The 16,349-nt window shown below is 45.2% G+C and overlaps 1 protein-coding gene across 1 annotated transcript in view; it reads left to right on the forward strand.

Moving 5' to 3' along the window:
* The window catches only part of LOC144175376 (MAM and LDL-receptor class A domain-containing protein 1-like), a 204,188-nt gene that overhangs the window by 23,800 nt on the left and 164,039 nt on the right, over positions 1-16,349 (forward strand). Inside the window, exons 7-11 of the mRNA XM_077704459.1 lie at positions 1,367-1,473; positions 3,008-3,101; positions 10,493-10,648; positions 11,650-11,795; positions 16,134-16,256. Coding sequence (XP_077560585.1) covers positions 1,367-1,473; positions 3,008-3,101; positions 10,493-10,648; positions 11,650-11,795; positions 16,134-16,256 — 626 coding nt within the window. The remainder of the gene's footprint in view (positions 1-1,366; positions 1,474-3,007; positions 3,102-10,492; positions 10,649-11,649; positions 11,796-16,133; positions 16,257-16,349) is intronic.

A 16,349-nucleotide genomic window follows, 5' to 3' on the forward strand; every position in this document is an offset into this window, starting at 1 on the left:
ATGAAGGCGGAAAACTGGCAATATATATTAACAACCTCTTTACTGCGGCATCGTATTTGCGTCTCCTTCTTCGCTTTTGTATCCTCGTACGTCTTTTGGCCCCAGTTTCTTCGAGAGGCTTCTTTTCTGCTGTGAACGGGTTTTAGTCTCCTTCTTGCTTTTGGTTTCAGCGTGTTTTGGTAGAAAATACGTCAGCAGGTAAACTTGTTCGGCGCGGCTGCGACGCACTTGTTATACTTAAGTACCCCCACTTTCAATTGTCACGTGGCACGCACTGTTGTAACTTTTTTCATTGCTGGAATCGTGCATAGAACTGTTTATGATAACTTGTGTGGAGAAGATGCGCTCTTACGTGTACGTAAAATGCCACTTTCTCCCCCAACAAAAACGTTCTTCTTCGAACTGCGAAGCGAAACTTTGCAGGTTAAAAAGTGGCTACGCTACCTGAACATTTTTGTGTCTTTTGTAAGCTTTCGTCTGTGCGATGTACCGGAAACAATTAAGCATTGGTTCATAAATTGTAAAGATGCCGTACTCTTTTGTGGTGTCCTTTAAAGTATTGTTAAGAAGCACTTTGAACTGACTCCACCTAGTATAGGGTATGGAGGGTAAAGTGCCACATGATTGCTTTTTTTTCCTGATCGCTCGGCATAGTGTATGGAAAGCACGAATGCTGTATTGACACGCTGAGGCTATGGTTTGTTCCTGATCACACTTATGCCAAATGAGCATTAATCCTAAAGATGTCGTCGACGAAAATGACTCTCGCCCTGACTGGTAGCTTCTGCTTATTAATTGTTCCCCGTTGCCGCCGTTTCGAACCAAATGTACATAATGGTTTATTTTGTTTAGTTTTGTTTTTCATTTTGTATTCAACCTATTTGTATGTGTACATAGTTGTTAACATGTGTTGTCAATTTCATTTCTTACATTGACCGGTAGTTCAATAAATGCCATCTGAAAAAAAAAAAGAAGATAGCGATAGCCCAACGGTTGGGCATTGGACTTCTATAGTGGAGACCTCTATTTAATACACATCGGACTGCACGTCCTTCGTTTATTTATTATTTCCTGTGGCGCCCACTTTTTAACAGACAATTACTGTTTCTTTTGTAGAATGGGGCACTTATGGCCTTGTCGGTGAAAGTAAAGGTTGATTAGTGAATTGAAATCGGATTTCGCGTCTAGTTACTTTTTTGTGGCTCCCGTACAGCTTTACATACAAAGTCACACATTCCACTATCACTAGGAAAAACAGTCTGTGCAGTTCTCTTAAACTGGTGGTGTTAAATTTGGTGTTGACCTTTGAGGGATATGTTTATTTCTAAAAAACCAACAAATTCTTATAACGTCCTCTATTTTTTAGGAGACACCTCAGATGATCGAGTCATCTGGTATAGAAGCTCAGAGTATTTGCTTAGTGGAGCTTGGATGGCAGCGGACGTGGCCTTCGAGCAGAAGGAAAACTTCAAGGTGAGTTCTTCACATAGATCGACACTACTTTAACTTCGAAGCTCAACAAAGTTACGCCCAACAAAGCTCAACAAAGCTCAACAAAAATTCTCACTAAACTGAATGGAAGTGAATTTTAAAATAATTCTAACAGTAATGGGGAAACAATGGCTGCGTAAATTCTTGCTTCGCTAAAAATGTCAAAACACATGTTCTGCCGCCGCTGCGAAGTAACTATATCTCCTCTTTTTACATCCCAACAATGACGCTGTTGCCCTCCTCTCGAGCCTCCCATGATGAAGCAATGGAGGTTTATTTAATTCAATTCATTTTTCCGTGACTTCACTGCTAGCGCTATCAGTTGGGTAGTGGACTTTTACCTCCTTTAGCGACCCTTTGTTTAAGGCATTGTTTTTCCGTGCTTCGCTAGCTGTGTTAAAAACAATTTAGCATACATTACTAGTTAAAGAATGCTGAGCGCTGTAGCGAAAAAGCGAGAACGCCCATGTGTACGATCTGCAGCGCTCTGCTGCAGCGCGTCTCCCAGTGCGCGTAATCGCAGTCCTATCGTCGCCACAGGAAACACCCGAAATTGGAGAAAAAACACACGCACATTCGATTAATTGCTTAATTTTTTACACAAATTGGGTGAAGTATTCCTTCCGCTGAATAAAGTGGACCCCTATAAGCCATAGGAGCAGTTCGTCAGCAGCGAGGCAAATAGAAACGCAACCATTTTTTATCTGGGTGGCAAGATTTTGAGACATGTGAATTACTGACGGGCGGACGGACGAACCATCGCCTCCTGCATTAATTTCAGTACCAAACGAATCGCCAAGTTCGCACTGGGAGTGAGTGAGAAGCCTGTTCCGCCCACGTATCCTATGATGGGGCCACGAGCTTAACCTGGATTTTCGGAGCGTAACTGAATTCGAGAGCGGCTTGTGCCTGGTTGCCAGGGCAAGTGATGCTCGATATTGCTGAAGTAGCGGCGCTTTGGTCAGCGATAGAAAACGTAATGCCGCGGCGGTGCACGTTTCGCCAACGTAGCCGCTTTCTACCAAGCGTCGCCCCGATCTTAACCGGTCCCGTGACTAAAGCGCTAGGAAGGCTAGCAATTGGGAGAGAGTGGCCAAAGTAGCAGGAAAGGGCTGGATTGTCCGCTCCGGACTGATGGATTTGTTATTGAAAAAATACAGGAGGTGATAAACAGATGGACAGCAAACCAAAATTTGAGCGTTTAGGTGGCATAACAAAAACTACAGTCTTGGTAACCAAACTTCAGTGAATGCGACCTTCTGAGAGGGCACCATTACGGACGAAAGTCGCAAGCTTTCTTATTTTGCGATGTTTTTGCCTTCACGCTTCGGTCAGTTTACCACAAAAATTGTAGATAGCATAATATTCTACCAGCAGCTATAAAACCTTTAATCAGGCTGGTCTGTATCAACAAGTTTGTCATGAGCCGTAAAACAGGTGCCTAATTGCAGCAACTAATCGATACACCAAAAGCAAGGTGGAACAAATAAACATTCAATATATTTCTTCTCTGCAGCTGAAGTTTGAAGCCGTCGTGAAGTCATCTCAAGGTAACCGGGCATTCTTCGCGATCGATGCAATCACGCTTCAGGACTGCAGCGGGAACAGAGGTAAATTCAATGACCTTAAATCTGGCCTTACCATTACGCAGTATGTGTCGACAAAAAGGTGTCGGCAAAAACAATTTCAGCAAGATTTTGAGCGTGTGGTCCTGCCAATAGCCATATACGCAATTCATAAGCCGCAAGATCGGCGAGTTTAATAGACGGTGTCATTCTATGCACTTTTCCCATGTTTGGGGAAAAAAAAACGAGGTCAATCTACTCTGTGAAATTGGGATGACACCGAAGCTGTTGTTTTATTCCAAAATACTTTTTTGATGCCACTACTATAATAAAAAAAAATGTGACCACTGAGACGGTTAGAACGCAAAGCACGGTTGGCGCCGTGTGCAGAGGGTGTGCAAGAAACCACTTGTTTGGGGGTTGTAATGTCGGAACAGGGTGTGCTCATTGGGCCAAGCCTAGAGTTCCCGAAGGAGAGGGACGAGGTGCCCATGCGCTCTTAGAGATCCACAAATGTCAGAGTCATAGTCAGAAGCGCTTTTATTTGGCAATAAATGAGTTACAAAATATGTGTATACGGAAGGAGACCCCATAGTCAGAGACTGAAACGGAACCTCCTATAGTGGCGAACGTAGAAAAATTAATTAAAGCAGCAGACAGGAGTAGCGAAAACAAAAAAAAGAACATGGATCGCAGGCAACACAGACAATTCGACGAAAGGACAGCAACAATGGACACAGAAGCGGAAATTAGACAGGAAAAGAAGTAAGGGTAATTCAACACTCGTGAGCAGGTGTCAGATGGTTGCAGGTTGGAAAACAGCAAAAATAAAAAAAGGAAAACAAAGAGAAATCACATGTATTTTCAGCAATGTACAGCGCGGTTTACTGTCAATGGGAACAGGCGAGCGCATGGCCGCGCTCCGCGAAGCGCCGGCGCCGAAAAGTGGAGATAATCGGAGACTGCAAAACATGCGCACTGACCGCAGCGACAGGAACAGCGGAGTGTCGCCTGCTATTCGCCCCGACATCGAACCCAGTCGGCCCCTGGCGGCGGCGGGACGAACCGCTCCTAGTGTGGATGGCGCTCTCGCGTCGTCTGCTCGTTCACGTTGCGCGCGGCGCAACCCGCGTGCTGCACACGATAAAACAACCAATATGTGTACTTGATTTGCAGTAAGCAATGACATAGTTACCGCTACCTCCACATTTCCTTTAGACACGAAATAATCAGCGGCCGTTGCAGGTCAATGCGCTGGTTTAATTCCACGAAATCTCTTCGCCGTGATCACCGCTTGAGTGTGAAACGTGTTGTAAACATTGCTTCGACACATTGCACTTTTTTTATTGATGAGTGCAGTCGTCTGCCGTTTCGGGAACGTCATAAGGGGGCTTTTTGAAGGTGGCGTGGCTGGTATTTAAAAAATAAAAGTTGAATACATGAAACGGCCGGGTAAGAAGCGCAAAACCTATGAATACCCTTGCATTTAATTGTCACACCCTTGTAAAATTGCGCTGTGTCTTTATAGAAAGAAGAAACAAACAAACCCAATTACACTGCACACGAGCCGTGCTCTATCGCCCATACATTACCGGGGACGTATTTTACACCCGCAAGCGCCTGTGTGGTGGAATTCTTCCCGTACCTTTCTTAAATAAGTACCATTTTTGAACAGACGTTGCTTATACTCTGGTGCTAATTTTACATATTTAAAATACGTTTCTGTGGACGCGCCAGCGTATTTCGGGGGAATTTTGTTTAAAATTAAGCAGTTGTGATGTTGCGCCTGTCCTGTGACATTTCTTATGTCATTTTCATATTTCCCATTTTCAAATCCCGACATAAATCACCGTGTCCAGAAACGTAAGTTTCACTCAGCATAACTAAATGCCTAATATGGTCATGTCGTAACCTCTTAAGGTGGACTGAAGTTCAAAGAAGCAGGAAGAATCGCGTAATATAATGCACGTTGTTAGCCACATGTGCGGAGGGTGTGCGCCATGACTCGCTGGAGTTTTTTTATTTTCCCCCAATGTTCGCTTACAATACAATTTTGAAAAAGACTAGCGACAATTCCTGGACAATTTTGCGCCAAAAGGGTGGTTAATCAGTTTCGAAAATACTGGCGTCTACTTGTTGAAGTACTGCTTTTTCACCGTTACGGGACAAGACGCCTAGCGGACTTTCGGTTGCAAGTATTACTCATAACCAACATTTCACTTTTCGCGTTACATGCGTTCTCTTCTCATTGCGCTTGGAACGTTGGATGACCCCCCCACCTCCCTCTTTCACCCCCCCCCCCCCCAAAAAAAAAGGAAATGCACAGAAAACATTTATCCGCGCCTGTTTTAACCGATCCCCAAGAATGAAATGCCAAGACAAAAGCAAGGTTCAGTTTACAACACAAATAAGTTACCGGGAACCCGTTGCGCTGTTGCGTGACGAGAAATAAAAAGATACGGTTTACTACATCTGCAACAGGGCAACTTCATTTGCTACGTGTATGGTTCGTAAGCGACATTACGCAAGAATGCAAACACACCTCGCTGTTATAGGCTACTGTTAGATTAAAAAAATATGCAAATGGTCAATATTGCAGCCGTAACAGAAAATCGGTCTTCGGTGTTCACTGTGATGTCCCAGAAGTTTGGTTTACACACTATAAACCTGCTTGTCACTTTGCAAGTCTGGCTAAACATTAGGTGTTGATTGAACTGCGCGCGTTAGCACTTCAATTCGCAAGGTCACTTGCAACGAAAGCATTAAATAAGTGATCCGACACAGTTATTTATCAAACCTGTCTTCAGAGTCACTAAAATTTCATTTAAATAAAGCTGTGCGCGAAAGACCTGTTAGAACGGTTGCATTTATATCGCTGCGCTGGTTAAAATTCAGTAATTTTATGTTGCCTTTCGAACGCACAAAAAACATTGTAAGCTTTTAGAAGAAATTTCGGGGCAGTTAAGTGGTGTTACCATTTCAGGGCATCCCACAAATGCAAGAATGCGCGATGCTACAAGCGAAAGCGACTGAAACTGCAGTTGTAAACTGAATTCCAGAGATAGAGGCTTCCTGATCTGTTTCTATTTATGATTGTATTGAAGTCTTGAAGCCATAGTTTGCAAAAATCGAGCTTGCTACGAGCCACGGCATACAAGTTCATTGTCATTATTGCGGCCGTTCTGAGATTCCCGAAGGGTTGCCGCTTTTTTGGCGTACTATTAAAATCTTATTGCCGCTTCCATGCTATAAATTGAACGTCGAGGAACCGAACTACAGCATACCGCTCTTGTCTGCGCCTTTCGTGAGCACATACGGCGCGAGGAAGGCAAAAGAACGCCCACAGTGTGCATTCTCCCGTGCCGCTCAACGGAGTATCCACACTAGCAGCGCGACGCTGCCGCCACCTTTATGTCGATCTCGCGGCGAATACGTTGCGCTGTCGAGCCGCCCAACATCCCTTGAATGGGACATTTCGCAGCTCTCAGTAGCTGAGCGGCACGACGGCCCGCCGTAGCAAAGGACACTCCGCTGCTCCTTCCAGAGCAACGGAGTGTCGTCTGCTAAAAGATATTTTTACCCCGTTTTAGTTCTACAGGAAAGATGTCAGTTCGGAAAGGTATGTGAGTAATGGTTGCCAGAATATCAGAAACAACGTGTACAATCATTTTAACTTGAGGGGGGTGTTGAGAATGCCGTCCAGACCAGCGCTTGTAGTTTTCAAGTTGCAGCTAACATCTTTACTTCATGTGATGGGGTCGAAAATAAAAAAAAGATTGTGGCAGACGAGAAAGGGCAAGATCAGAATCAGTACTGAGGATGACTTCAGCATTAAATAGGCTAACGGGACACACGTAATTTTTATTGTCAATTCTTGATTTGTGCAGAGTTATAGCATATGCACGCAATGTGTCGGTTTATGATATTTAGTCGGGAGCGACGTGATGACCCGGTATGACTTGGGCAGCAAAAAGGAAGGAAGCTCTCACTAACGCGTAGGACTTCAACGTTACAAAGCTGTAGGCAACCTTCACGACCATCACGACGGTTAAAGTTCCCAATTGTAGCCGATTTCCTTCTTCTTCGCTGCCGGAACGACCTATACTCCTACATTTTCGTTATAAGTGTGTGCTCCCTTCATTTTTTGGGACGTGATAATCGTTGGACATCACCTTGGGGGGGGGGGGGGGGGGGGGCGTACGCTATGACGTGTATTTCTCGTTCAGAGGAAGCGTTGCCACGATAACAGTGAAGGCTAGAGCTTATGTGTTTTTTTTTCGGCGAATCTTGGCCAAATTCCCTAACTGGGTATGCGTGACTTGACAAACGTGCGGGGGGGGGGGGGGGGGGGGGGGGCGCAAGGTGGTCTCTGTGAGCAACGCACACGCGAGCGCTCAGCATTGTCTTGCTTTTAATAATCGGTGGGCGTTCACCGCGAGGAACGCGCTCACGGGCGCTCGGCATTTTCTAGGTATTTTTAACTGCTGACGGCACACACTAACGATTTGCCGAGCAGCTTCGCCTTTAAAAATAACTACTGAGCGCCTCAGCAATCTCTAACGGGCCGTCATGCGTGTTGTTGTTACACTAGATATTACTTATACTAGACTGCCTTGCGTTGCTGTTCAAGAAGGATTGAACGATCTCCCATTTTTTCCTATCATTTGAGCCAGCATCTTGAATTTTTTTATTCATACTACAACTTTCTTGCATTATCCTTCGTATTGTAAAAGCGGTACAAAATCTTCCGTTACGCGCAAGTAATTTCCAATTAAAATGCTTCGGTTTTTTTATTAACGTTCTCTTTTGCTCTAAGCCCTTTCAATATTTTTCTGTGATCCAAAGGTCGTGAGGTCTGGCGTGTTCTTTTTGTACTTGCTGCCGTTACTTCTTTATGCTCGTGCCTCACGCAAATGGAACGTTTTATGCACACAGTGCTTTATAAATCGCAAGGAATGATTTTTCAACTAGCTTTAAATTGTTTCCAACCACTTGATTTGAAGAAAGCTTAGATTGCACAGCTTCATATGCAGGCATTTATAAATGCCCCGAAACGCGAAAATGCGTCATCTGGCGCAGGTGTGTCCGAGAGGTTGTCCCAAAATTGGCCGAAAGCGCGAATATAATAGAAGCAAACAAACAAAAAAAAACATCACGTAGACTATCTAAGGTTCAAACCCGGGACCTTGTGAATGAGGTTATGAGACGAATTCCTAGCACCATGCTTTTTTATTTGATGCATTAGAAAAGAAGGCAACCTTGAATGTTACGATTCCGAGTAATATGCGTAATCTCGCACAAGAATGAGACAAGAGAAGGTAGAGATAACAAAATAGAGACCGTTAACAAAAGGCAGACGAAAAGGTAGACATTAATTAACAAAAGGTAAACCCAGGGAACGCGTTGTGGAATTTGGCTGCAAAATGTGTCTTAGAGGCATGTGATGAGGCATATGCCGAAGTAATTTGACCATACAGACTACAAAAGTAGCGAAGCACGTGTAGACGATTAGCAAATTTCCCGGACGAAGAAAACAATCCCCTCCGTGTGCTGGCACCAATGGCGTAAATCAGAAGAAACAGAAAACTAAAGAGCAGAAGAAAATGGCGCAAATGGAGAAAGGCCATTACGAAGTTGAGCGACAGCAATCGCGGCACTGGAGCACTACACGGGTATTTCGAGCATGCTAATTTAAGTCTGTGAGAAGACGCCGCCGTCATCGCTCGGCCCACCAGCTTACTTGATCTTCACAGAAGAAGCTGGTCAGCAGCCTCCCCCATTGCTCACGGGCGGAGGAGTGTGGGCAAATAAGGACAACGTGGGAAGTGTCCAGTAGGGAATATCATAGCAGACAGGTGAAGCGGCTAAAGTGCAAGCTCAATATGACGACGACATGTAAAGTTCCAATAGTTACGTTGTTGCCGGTGGGAGAAGGAAGCATGTGGTGGAGTATGTTTGCAAAAGACGTGTTTGTCGTGGGTGTGGATGCTGAGGTGGATGATGATGAGGTTGATGAGGTGTGGATGATGAGGTTTCCTGTGATTGATGATTCAGATGCTGCGGGTGGTATATGCTGCGATTTAGTTGCTGCGTGGTGCTGCGGTCTTCACCCCGCCAATCTAGTGCCAGCGGGGGCCCTGCGTATAATTACGAATAGTTGAGGGGAAAGTTCTCACAGGAATGGATATCTGAGAGGGGAGGCTGTCCTCTATCGTAGTGTATGCAGGCCTAGAAAGAGACAGTAACAATGGCGAGGGGGTTGTTGTGGGTTTTGCATAGCGACGTCGCGAAGTCCGGCGATAGATGCAGCGGTTCTAAGTGACACAATCATACTACGTGGTAGCAGCCGTCGAGGTAGGCGTGTAGTAGAGGGCCCCGATTGTGGTGCCACGGTCACGTTATTTGCGTGTAATATATGTAAGTCCGACGTATTAATCTCTGTCAAGTCCGTGTGTAGCGTTCGCACACTGGCTCATCTTGCGCTTTTATTAATATTGCGTGCAGATGTCTCGGCATGACGGTGACGCTCAGACAGTCGCTGGCGTATGAGTAAGGGGCTCTGGTGGCTCCCGTCTTGAACTATTAGGATGTCCTATTCCAAATGACTGAGCCGGTGTCGCTGTTTGAGTGAAAGCTGGAGGCGAATAATTGAATAGTGCGCTGCGCTTGGGGATGTTCGGAAAATTGCCTAGTTTTAGGAGTTTATGTGTGGGCGTTATTGAGCGATTGAAGAGACGTTTTGTAGGCGCTGCGTTGTGAGATATCAAATGTCACTTCTGAGGGCGTGAGTGCACTGGAAGGCGTTACTTTAAATGTGCCCGAAAGGCGTTGTTTATATATAAGCGAAATTGTGCCAATCGAAAATATAGCACACAGTACGAGCGTGCCCTCTTCAAGGTCGATTGTCTGTTGTTCGGAAGTGTGCGAAGAGGATAGATAAGGCACAGATATCTTTTTGAGCGCTCAAGTCTTCTTCCGTGCCTCGAGCACGAAAGCCTAAGGAGATGCCCTGGGGATGCGAATGTGATTTTTTTGCTTAAACATTTCGTTTGTGTCTCTTCGCATTCGTCTCTTCAACTATGTGCACCTGGTGCTTGACTGCAGGTATTTCGGAAGTCTGCACTGAGAATCATTTATCGGTGTTGCGCTAGCTCCACCCAAGGAGGATTACACATATGCTATATAAGTAGCAGTAAAAATCGTTGATATGTATCACAAGTGGAAGTGATATTGCTCTCGCATTCATATTACGTAGGTAGCCGTAAGTGGTTCATTGCTTGTGGTTCATTGCTTGTGTATTACCAAAATATTTGTTTGCTCTCTTCAGTTCCGTATCGGAAGTTTCTTGTGGTGTTGGGCTCATTCGTGGCATGTGACACGCCGCACCGCTCTATAAGAAATTGCAAACTTTGAAAAAGTTCTTGCTTTTTCAACAGTTGCCGATGATCGTCTTTGCGATTTCGAAGACGGCTGGTGCTCCTGGTCAAACCGTGCCAACGAGCGTACCGTGACTGGCTGGGGACTTGGTGCCGGGTCGATCAAATCTACATTGTTAAGGCCGCGCAAGGACCACACGTTTGGCAACGGCACGGGTAAGATGAGGCCAGATGCAGGCCGGAACTATGTATTCCATGCTACAAATGTCTTCGGCTTAGATAAAAATCATCTCTACACTAACACAATAGCTGTCTTTGGGTGCACACAAGTCTTAATATCTATTATGACTGTGTCGTTACAGAAATTTATAAACTGTTTGGTAGGCGTGAAGCTGTTGGAAAATAACGTTCGGCCGGTGTTTACTGTAGCAAGACATGGCTATATTTTGGCTTACTTAACGGGTGCTGCTACTGGGATACTTTTGTTTCTATACACTGCACTGAAACGTGTAGTGCAAATTATGGGGCTTTGCGTTTTGCAGTTTATTGAAGATCGCTATTTTTATCTCCAAGGAAGATTATAAATGTATTTGGAAAAAAGGATGTGCACTAATTAGAGTCCTTCATAAAAATTTTTTGGATTTATAGTGCCAATGAAGCACTGAGTGGACTGAACTTTTGCCACCATTATGGCAAGTAAGGCTTCTGCGGTCGTTAATAAAGAAGCACATGCAACTTAATTTTGAAGCCAGTAGGTTATTCGAGGTACCGACGCCGCTTCAACTGATTTTGGATCAGTTCCTGTCCAATTTGTTTTGTCAACTTTCTGATACCAGCTGGTGTACGAGCCTAAAGAAAATTCGACAGCAATTAACCTATAACCCTTTTGGCATTTTCATTGAATTCAGAGATAACAGGCAGTCAACAAGAAACGAAGCCTCCCCAAAATCAAACTTCTAACCCCACAAATCATTGTACCTTTGATTTTGCGCACGAATTAAGGGCATTTCGAGAGTACGTTTGCAAAGTACGTTCTGGGGGTGATATCTTTACAAGAAACAGTGCGCCATTCACCACATTGGTTCAGAAACCGCGTGATTGCAGCATTAGAGGTAACATTCCTGCCCGACATTGCTTAGGCTCTGCTTCATATCACTCATCTTTAGTTTTTGACCGTCTATTTAATTTGGCCGTGTTGTTTGGCCCTTCGGTTTCAGGCTCTTTCCTTTACGTGACTGACTTCGAGCGACGAAAAGGGGAAAAGGCAGAACTCGTTGGAGAAATCCTTCCATGGCATGATAAGATCACCCAGTGCATCGAGTTCTGGTACATCATCTACGGAAGCAAACAGACAAGCCTTAAGGTATGTGCGGTGTGCAAAACGGAAATGCTTGGCGTGTTGCGTTTTCTAAAACTGGTCGCCAGCAGTGTGTTTTCCTGGCTTGCAAGTTACTGTGCATGCCAGTTCACATACCTAGAATTACAATTGAATCAGGTTTGACTCAATGTTCCTCTATTTTGCTAAATTTGATAAATGTTGCATTTACTGTACAGAAACAGGTGTATATAAGGCAGGAACCACAAAAACAAACATTTAGATAACATATGGGTAGTGGAAAAAAGTTGCAGAGACATCTACGTTTGCATCCTATGATGTAAGGCGCGGTAGCGATACTTCGACTCCCACGGAGCGTTTCCGTACGCAGCTGCTGCCTTTCCGGTCTGTGTTTCACGAGCACGAAAGGATACCAAAAAGAGATAGACTAGAAACCAGGGTTTTTAATCGCCATGTCCCAGGAGCGGCAAAGGCTCTCGGCGTTTCTGTGGCTTAAAATGTGAGCGTGAAAGGTTGCCAATGCGAGGCGTTGGTCAGTTTCAGCGAGGAAAAGTCACTGCCAGTGTAGCAAAATGGCTACTCCATGATATCTAGGCCGGCTTGAACAATTTCGCTTTTTTCAATGAGAGAGAGAGAGAGAGAGAGGACCTTTGTTCAGGAAGAAATAGCTGTGGTTTACGAAAATTGGCAAAGAGATGCCAGGGAGCTCAAAGGTAGAACCTGAGTCTACGGCACCAGATGCAGCAGCTCTTTCCCTTGCCCTCTCAATCAGCTCGCGCTGATCTTGAGATAACGAGTGGGTCAAATCTGCCTCCCTTGCTTCGAAGAAATGAAATATGTCATGTTTGAGTTGTTCTCACCTGGCCATACCCTTGGATATGGCAAGATTGTGCGCAAGAGGGCAGATGCCTCCCCTATTACAGCAGACTTCCAAGTTAATGACTGATGTTCCCACGGAACACATTAACGCACATGGATTTTCAAATAATTGTGTGGGTTTTTCGTCCACAGAGTTCGTTACTCTTCGGTATTAAGATCTCGCTGTAGGAAGTTAAAGATTATGTTCCTAGTCATAGGATGAAAATCCGTTCTTAACGTTTTTCGAAAAGGGCAGTGTGGTAGTCTTGGTCACAAGTAGCACCGTATGTGAGTTCGTGCGCCTCTCGCATAGTGGGTCGTTCGCGTTCAGACCATTAGATCCGGCTGTTCAGGTGGCATTGCTAACTTTCTGCGTTAGAGACGGGAATATCTTACCGAAGTGCTTCGTATTCCGCCCCCAGAAAACTGTATAATGTCCTCTGTAAATCTGCAATGATGTTACGCTTTTAGTTGGTACTTCCGCTATTCGGATTTCCAAGAGGATGGCTCCAACTTCCACTTCTTTGTTCATGTATATGTTGGAAGGTCATGCAGCCACAAAGATTGCCAGAGTCGTTAAGTATGACAATTCGGGGCCTTGTGCTTTCGTACTCACCGGAGTCGGTGTATACTGTGGTCTCATGTGACTGACACTTTCCCCGAATGAACTTGTGCCTACCATACCGCCCCTTGTGTAGGATTGTATCCATATTTTTGGTTTTTATGTGGGGTCGCTTGATCGGTGCCATGTCCCTTATGGCGTGCGGCTGCTTCCTTTCAAAGTGTTGGGGGTGCCTGTCTTTTCTTTTCCGTTTTGGGGTGCCGGCTTCTTTTCAAAGGGGGTATGATTGCCCCTCCCGGTTTTGTATTCACATCCGCTCTCTTGGTGCTGGGAGAGTGCTTTGTTTCTCCAATTTCTTCAAATGCATTAGCGAAACAGAAGTTCAGGACCTATTCATCGTCATTATCACCAACATCCTATTTAGGGCGACTGCAGCGTGAAGGCCTGTTCTATTGACCTTCATCCCCTGTTGTCCTGCGCTTCCCGAGTCCATTCTTTTCTCTGAATACGGTTATTTCATCCCTACATCGAGGAAACGGCCGCCCCTTTCTTCTAGACCCGACTATGAATGTTTAGTTTGTTACCCTGTTGGTCCACCCTTTGCGAGGTTGAGAACTGCCTTATATGCTTTCCTAATGATGGTGTTTCACTTTCTTTGGTCCAGGTAAATTTGTGGTACGGCAGGCTCTGCGATATTGGGGTCATGATCAGCTGTTGCATGAGTCATCGTTTCTTTTATCTTTTTCTTGCTCTTTAATGGTGGGACGTTTGGCTTTAGGGCAATAAGTGGTTTAGGGTTTTCTGTTTTTCGCGATTGTGTGTTAGGAGATATCCGCTTGTCCAGAAGCATGCCGAGCATTCTTATGTGGCTGTTCTCTAAGAGGAAATTCGTACCTTTTTTTAGGGTGATTTATAACTTGCCCGCGTGGTGCCACCTGTCGTTTACTAAACCGAGCTTTCATCGGAGACATAACCGTGGGAAAATTGAAAACTATTTTGAAAACTTATGTGATTAGACGCTACATAGTGAGCTTTATTTGAGCTATTTGCGGCTTATAATCTATGCCCTCCTTAATTTATAAGAGACCGCCGTTAATCCTTTGTCCCGGTTTTAGTTAGGTCACCCACTGCTGGAGCCGGCAAAAGTCCCCGTGGAAAACACAGCACGCTGCCCTGCTGAGCCCAAGGCCGCGGGTTCAATTCTTGGCTGCGGTGGTCGTTTTTCTGATGGAAGCAGATAACACAAAAGCCCATGTGTCGAGATTTCGGCGCACGTTAAAGATCCTAAACAGGCCAAAATTCTTCCGGAGGCTTCCACTACGACATGCCTCGTAGCCCACGAGTAGCCTCTGGGCATAAACTGGAAATTTATTTTTTTAATCTTCTGGTGGAAACCCGCTTTGGTATGATGATGTAAGTTGCGGGCACGGCTGAAGACCGTTCTGCGGAGCATGCTACCACCGACTGGGCAAAGAACAAACTTCACCGCGCAGGCGCGGCACCTGGTTATTAAGCCGCGTGTCCTTTTTTTTTGTATTTCACGTTGTATCATTGTCCTCCTTTTCAAACTTCTGTTGCCGTAGCGCCGCATTACAGGTTCCGCGGAGCCCTCGAATCTTGCTGGCTCAGTCGTAGCTTCCGGGTGGCAGCGGTGATGTATTTCCTTGGACGCCTGACGGCACGGCTGATAGCCGACAGCTAGGAGCCACGGGGCAATCGAAAAATGAGCTTAATAACGCTATCGCGTTAAAAGATGTGATCTATATGCGATTGGTATGGGACACAACAGGCTTTCTTCAGGCGGCTTAGAATAGATACAAAGGTATAAATGTCGTTTGAAAAAATAAAACGCAGTGGTGAAGCAAAAGAAAATTGCAGGGCAAGGAATAAGATACCATTTTATCAACGCACAACCAGTTCAAAATCATACACAGGAAAGAGTGGGGCTGACGGTGGCATCTGATCGAATGGTCAAAAAGCTTGGAGTTACAGCCACCACATCGCAATAAGTTTCGAGTAATCTTTAAATCTTATAGAGGCATTCCAGGGCTGGGGCGATTCAATCCACACTTTGTTAATACCCTGTAAAATTGCGGAGATTTGCGATTCAAAAATTTGTCCTCAAACGGCAAAGTAATTTCTCCCTTGAAAAACGTTCATGAGCAGTTCGGTGTCGCGAATAGCGCAGCTTCGCTCGCTATTCAAGCTAGTGGACCTTTTTAGGCGCCTCATGTAAGTACTTGCGAACGCGTTATAATTGCGTTAGGGTCCGGTAAAATTCGTACGTTTCATATCCTGTAATGTTACTTCGTGCAGGTGTGTTTATAGGTAGGCCGTAAAAAGTCTGTGCCTACCATAATGTTGCAAGAATTGCGTTCTGTCATTATGGAAACCTCCATTCAGGAGTGGTATTTCCCTATCTCCAAGGGACAACTCAAACGCGCTGGTATGTTTAATTAGAAGTCTCAAAACAAGAGCTTTGTTGCTATAGAGCCGACAACTTGTGCAACCATCTTCGTCCTCGCGGTTGCCATCAAAAGAGACGAACCAGGGTATGATGCGTAGTGTGCAAGAGACCTTCTCTTCACTAGTAATAGGAATGTAATTACCATCCGCCACAGATTATGAATACGAACTCGAAAACTAATTTGGCTTGGCACCGTTGTCTCGGAGGTTGGTGCAGTATCAAGTTTCCAGAAGCCATAATAATTTCAGTAGTGCCTGGGGAAGGCCCACAGGAGATTTCATCCACACATTTAGTGTACATAAAAAGAGGATCGCAGAGGGAGCCGTGGAAAGTGCCTGAGTGGCATGGGGGAGATAGCCGTGTGCGCATGTGAGTGTGCACAGTTCCCCTGTTTGCCTTTTTTTGCCTATCTGAACGCCTTCCTGACGATAATAGCTGTTTCTTTATCCATTGGCACCTTGTACTTTGCGAATTTTAGGTTTATGCCGTAACGCGCACTGAAGGTCCAGCCTCTACCAAGCCTCTGCCCCTGTGGACACAAGAAGGTGACAGTCCAGTTGATTGGAAGCAAGGACGCTTCGCCGCACCCCACGAGACCAGGGTGAGTTTGACCCTGCCTATGCGGCTTTCTGAGAAATGCTGGCTGATGGTCATTTTTAGAAGCGCATGTGTTCCACCAAGCACAAAGTATAAT

This window comes from Haemaphysalis longicornis, unplaced genomic scaffold (assembly GCF_048455015.1).
Source record: "Haemaphysalis longicornis isolate Haplotype H1 unplaced genomic scaffold, Haemaphysalis longicornis Haplotype H1 scaffold_3, whole genome shotgun sequence".
NCBI classification, from domain to species: domain Eukaryota; kingdom Metazoa; phylum Arthropoda; class Arachnida; order Ixodida; family Ixodidae; genus Haemaphysalis; species Haemaphysalis longicornis.